Source organism: Carcharhinus amblyrhynchos, chromosome 3 (genome assembly GCF_965287045.1).
Source record: "Carcharhinus amblyrhynchos chromosome 3, sCarAmb.v2.hapA, whole genome shotgun sequence".
Taxonomy (NCBI): domain Eukaryota; kingdom Metazoa; phylum Chordata; class Chondrichthyes; order Carcharhiniformes; family Carcharhinidae; genus Carcharhinus; species Carcharhinus amblyrhynchos.
This window is the reverse complement of record NC_137326.1, coordinates 24108640-24114639: the sequence shown is the minus strand read 5'-3', so window position 1 is coordinate 24114639 and position 6000 is coordinate 24108640. Positions and strand designations below refer to the sequence as shown.

The 6000-nt window shown below is 43.2% G+C and overlaps 1 protein-coding gene across 1 annotated transcript in view; it reads right to left on the bottom strand.

Moving 5' to 3' along the window:
- Nucleotides 1-1532: 1532 nt before the first annotated feature.
- Nucleotides 1533-6000, bottom strand: part of fbln2 (fibulin 2) — a 217955-nt gene continuing 213487 nt past the window's right edge. Inside the window, exon 20 of the mRNA XM_080182283.1 lies at nt 1533-2336. Coding sequence (XP_080038409.1) covers nt 1979-2336 — 358 coding nt within the window. The 3' untranslated portion in view covers nt 1533-1978. The remainder of the gene's footprint in view (nt 2337-6000) is intronic.

The window sequence follows — 6000 nt, the reverse complement described above, 5'->3', positions numbered from 1 at the left end:
ACGCTGGGAGTGTGAACCAGAAGCCAAAGGCCCAAGGTTCACCCAAAAGATGAACCCAACCTCAGCAGCAGAATTGGACATGCAGCAGAAGCCAACCAGGCATCCAGAGCAGTTTACCCATTCCGTATCAGCAGCACCTAGGCCCTGTGGTAGGGAGCATCAGTAATTGGGAAGGAGCTGAGCAAAGACCAATAACAGAGTATTCGAATAGAGCACTCCAATCCCTCTGTACTCTATAGTCAGATCATTTGTTTTGAAATTTGCCTTTCTTGGTACTGGTACTTGGTTGGTTAGGCCACATGTAGTAAGACCTTTGTCCACGATATTCAAGGCAATTTGAGAAGGGAACTTTGAATAGGAGTGAAATTCCCCTATTTCCTTTTACCTGTTTCAGACACAGGCCCAACATGCCTTTACCAACATGGTGCACAGCTTACTTACAGTGTGGAATATGCCAAACACATCTCTTATCATGTTTTATATCTGCAAAATCCAAGGAATTTCTTGGCTCTGGTATCCACACAAAACTGTGCAAAACATTAATGAAAAAATTTATTTTCTATCTGAATTCTATGTCCAAGTTTAATAAAAGTTCATTACATGGCTACATGGCTAAGGATGGCAACATGTTTTAACCCTTTGAGGGTTATTAATACAGAATAAACTTTCATATGACAACAAACAGTCTCAAGTTCCAAAATTACATATTTAGAAAAAGGTGTAAACACTTTAGCTTTCAGATTTGCTGTACATTTTAAGTAAATATCAGCTGTGCTTAATAATGTATCAAATAATGACTGAGAAAAATAAATGCTTACTAGCACCGGAGTCATGATTACTTTATAAAGCTAGTTTCAGCAAAACAAGAGAGCAAATCTATTCCAGTTAATACTTCTGTCGAAACATTCTGGTTTTGCACAAAACATTACGGATTCTCGTGCCAACGATCTCTTTCACCATCTCAATGTGTGATCTGCAGTGGAGTGGTAAATCCCTCTTGAAGGCCAGAGATCCAGTTTAAAATTAGAGTTTTACAATAGTATGTCGAGCAACAAAAGCCATGTAGGAAATGTAACCAGTCGACGGGCCTGAGGGCTTTAGAAAAGCTATTCCACTTTAACATACTCCAGTTGCATGTGCCACGCCCGGGGTTAAAATTGATCTTGGGTTAATATTGCAGCAGGGGTGATAGCGAATTGGTAGCCTGACTTGCATCCCTCTTCATGTGGCTGCCAATTTGCCACTACTGTTTTGCATTATGGCAAGATAAGTTTACACCCATAGGCCAGAATTTTCCGACCGTTCACACCGGCGGGATTTTCCCATCCATCTGCATGTGAACGGAGGTTTGGCTAGGTGCCAAATTCTCCGACTTTGCTGCAGCGGGAACATGGCATGAATGGCCGGTAAGATCACACCCATTGTCTTTGTATATAAAAGGTCCTCGTTCATCTTTGTCGGGGAGATAGATTAAGAGCCACTTTTATTTCATTTGTCATGCTAAGATTCCACACACACAGCTGTTGATGCCCCCACAACCTGTTTAAATTTTGTTTAAAATCCGTTTTTAACAATTATTTTGTTAAGAAATAATGGAAGGAATACACACGGGATTGTGAAACCTGTTCTGTAGGCTTTGTCCAATTTACCATTATGGCTGGGATGTGACTCTGATGGACTGTGCTCCACACACAAACATCACAGTCGGATTTAAGTTATTTTCCAAGTAATTACATATTCTGATTGGGACAAATAAAAGATGCAGTAGCTGAAATTCCCATGGTGGCGTTAGATTCATTGGAAATAATTTTGATTTTTGAAGAGTGTGCGAAACGGACGATATCTATTGAGTATAGCCAAGAGTTCCACTTCCAGGAACTACAAAGTCAAAAGTCCTCCCATCATGTATATTGGCCTGGTGGGCGTATTAGTGTCGGGCCATAATGTTATATCGTGTACAACAGGTACAGTGGTTGCTTTAGAAAGGATGAGCTGAAACAAACACATATATCTTAGCAAGGAATGAAGTGAACATTCCTTGGCGCCAGAGTTTCATTTCAACATCAAGTACGAAATCTTTGGACTCTGTGAACTGCCGCTGCACGTACACAATCCCAGTGTATGCATTCACCTTCCGTGTACTGAAGAAATTTTCGGCATTCCCTTTAGTGATGGTCAGGATAATGCTGTCTCCTACGTACACCGGCGATGGAGCAATACGGAAAATGGTGCTGGGAACCTTGACATTGACTGGAAAAGTCAGCTGGTAGTAGGTGATTCTGACTGGTATGTTCTGGCAATCCATGTAGTTGGGACACATCATGCGTTCGCAGCGCCTGAGGAGGGAACGCCAACTTATTTACTTTGTTGTAAGTAAGGAAAATTAAAGTGCCTGCAACTCACAAACTTAAGAATGATATGTGTAGAAGAGTTGGGGAAGCATTGTGCAGTCAGGAGCCATTGTTGCTGCCATACATCACCACAAAATAGACTATAGGAAATAATTATCAAATTAGCACAGTTTTGCTGTTCAAACCATATGCAAAGTAAACTCACACTAAATGAGTCACTCATTGCATCCATTTGCTCTGTACTAATATCTTAGATTTTACCAGTGAACTTGGATATGTCAGCAATGGCCTCAGTGACATTGTTGATACAGCAAGAAGTCTCACAACGCCAGGGTAAAGTCCAGCAGGTTTATTTGGAATCACAAGCTTTCTGAGTGCTGCTCCTTTATCACTCGAGTGGAGCAGAGTGCTGTCCACTCACCTGATGAAGGCGCAGTGGTCTGAAAGCTCATGATTCCAAATAAACCTCTTGGACTTTAACCTGGTGCTGTGAGACTTCTTACTATGCCCACCCCAGTCAACGGTAGCACCTCCACAACATTGTTGATCGAGGGGGTTCTGGAAATAACGTGACAATAACACTCAGATAACACTGAAGGAAGTCAGTGCCAACTGTCTGAATAATAGAAAATTAGACTCTACCCTGCTGTGTCCCCATAGCCCTATAAGTTCTATCTTATTTGGTAGGAACCCAATTCCCTGTTGAAAAGTATTAATAAATCTCCTTGTGCTAACCTTTCTGTTCATACATTCGAGATCATGACATATTGCTGAAATTAAAAAAAATCTCCAACTCTCCACTGACAATTTTGCCAATTATTTTAAATGTCTGCTCTTATTACTGACCTTCCTGCCAGTGAAAATAGTTTCTATCTCCTCTATCAAAACCCCTTGTAATTTTGAACACTTTCATTAAATCTCCCATTAATCTCTCTGCTTAAACCTTCTCTGCTCTATTCAAAACTGTCCCAGCTAATCTTGTCTCCTCAGAAACTTTCTTGTCCATGCTACCATTCTAGTAAATTACCTCTTCATGCTCACTAAGGTCTGAATGCTCTTTCTAATGTACATTCCCCAGGACTGGACACTATGGATGGTCCTGGCTCATCACATCCACTGCAAAGGAGCCAGAAAACCCTGGCCAAGAAGTCTAACCAGTAACTTTACATTCATGAAATGTATGTACACATCTAAGCGTTTGAGGACGTTGGGTCAGTACTCAATGAAGTTTGGAAGAAGGGAGGGGGGGGGGCAGCGGTGAAAGCAGAGAAGGGAGGGGGGCAGTGGGGGGGGGGTGCGGTGGGGGCGGTGAAAGCGGAGAAGGGAGGGGGGCGGTGAAGCGGGGGGGGAACGGGGGTGGGGGGTGCTCTCATTGAAGCTTACAGAATACTGAAAGGCCTGGATAGACTGGATGTGGGGAAGATGTTTCCATTAGTAGGAGAGACTAGAATCCGAGGGCACAGCTTCAGAGTAAAGGGACAACCCTTTAGAACCCGAGATGAGGAGGAATTTCTTCGCTGAGGGTGGTGAATCTGTGGAATTCATTGCCACAGAAGGCTGTGGAGGTCAGAACTTTGAGTGTATTTAAGACAGAGATTGATAGGTTCTTGATTAGTCAAGGGATCAAAGGTTATGAGAAAAAGTAGAAGTATGGGATTGAGAAACTTATCAGCCATGATTGAATGGCAGAGCAGACCCGATGGGTCGAATGGCCTAATTCTGCTCCTATATGTTTGTATGCAGACATTACGTAAAAAGACCAATTATCAAATGGAATATTGTTGTGCCATGAAGTGGGTTCTCCCAAATTTTTATAGAATAATTTCTAATTTGGAGACATTGCAAAATGTTAGGGCATTTTTTTGACAGAGTACGAAGAAATGCAGTGTCTCACACACTTAATCTCTGGACACATGATGAATGGTTACAAAGGAAAATTCTCATTCAAAGAAATGTTCACCAGGAATTCAACACACATCCAACATGGATGCAAGTATTCTGTGGAGTGTTAAGAATCACAGAATCCCTACAGTGCAGAAGGAGGCCATTTGGCCCATTGAGTCTGCACTAACAACAATCCAACCCAGGCCCTATCACCATAACCCCTCGCATTTACCCTAATGATCTCCCTGACACTAAGGGGCAATTTATCATGACCAATTAACTTAATCTGCACGTCTCTGGACTGTGGGAGGAAACCCACACAGATACAGGCAGTACGTGCAGACTCCACAGAGACAGTGACCAAGGCCGGAATTGAACCTGGGTCCCTGGCGTTGTGAGTCAGCAGTGCTAACCATTGAGCCACTGTGCTGGCCTGTACAATTCAGGCAGATATGACTTTGGACCTCTGCCTCTGTTTAATGCAGGAAGAGGGCCGCAGGCACCCAATAGATTTGTTACTACAGCTGCCCAATCAGGAGGAGCCGGCAAATGACCGATTCCAATGCTGAGCCAATCAGAAAATTGTCTTCCAAACGTGACAGCCAGGTACGGGGGGTGGGGTTGATGGGAGCCGGGGGGGGGGGAAGAGACAATTTTAGAGAGGCTTCATACATGCCAGCAGCAGAGCCGAGATTTCTTTTATTGGGTCCCTGAGGAACATTTCTATTTTTCCTGAGATCAGGAAATCTGAGGCTGATCTTCTGATCCAACTCTTTTGGAGTCAAAACAAATGACCAATTAAACTCAATCAAATAAACTGAGGGACAAAGTTAAAGGGGCAGCCCTTTAAAAGGATACTGCCTCCACCAAACAAATGGAGCCTCAAATATCAAGATAAAATGTGATTAAAGGAGTCAATAAGGCACTCATGCAAATCTACTAATTTGTCAGTGAATTCCACTTGCTGGGTCCTATAACCAGTGTAGACCTGCTTTGCATTTCTGAAGGATCATTCCTTTCTCAGGCAGGTCGCCTGGGCCATTATGGCGTCCAGTGCAACACAGATTGGATGCAGTAGTTTGTGTGGAATCTCAGTTCTCAAACTCATAGCATGTCCCAAGTGAAAACAGGATGACCAATTCCACCAGGAATGGAGTGGAGTGTAGGAGCAGCACTTTGGATGAGGGCCATTTGACACATGCTCATTCAAAGCTGGTTTTGAAATGTAAAATTGCCCCTCAGTTTATTCATAGTTTGTGAATTCACCCTGGGAAAAATGATCAACACTTCAGTCCTCTCTGTGGCACGTTCTAATTAAAGTAGAGCTAATCTGCAGTAAGATCAGCACGCTCGGGGGCTCCCACCTCAGCCTCAGTTTAATACATAGAATCATACAGTGCATAAGCAGTTCATGGAGTCTGTATCGACACGCGGGAAATACCTGAATTCCCACCAAACCCCATTTACCAACAATTGGTCCATAGCCTTGAATGTTATGACATGCCAAGTGTTCATCCAGATACTTCTTAAAGATATGAGACAAACCACCTCTACCATCCTCCCAGACAGTCACCACCCTCTGGATAAAAAATGTATTCCCTCTAAACCTCCTGCCCCTCACCCTGAACCTATGTCCCCTCATGACTGACCCTTCAAATAAAGGGATCGGCGGCTCCTTGTCCACTCTGTCCATGCTCCTCATATTCTTGTACACCGTGATCAGGTCTCAATCTTCTCTGCTCCAATGAAAACAACATAAGCCTTC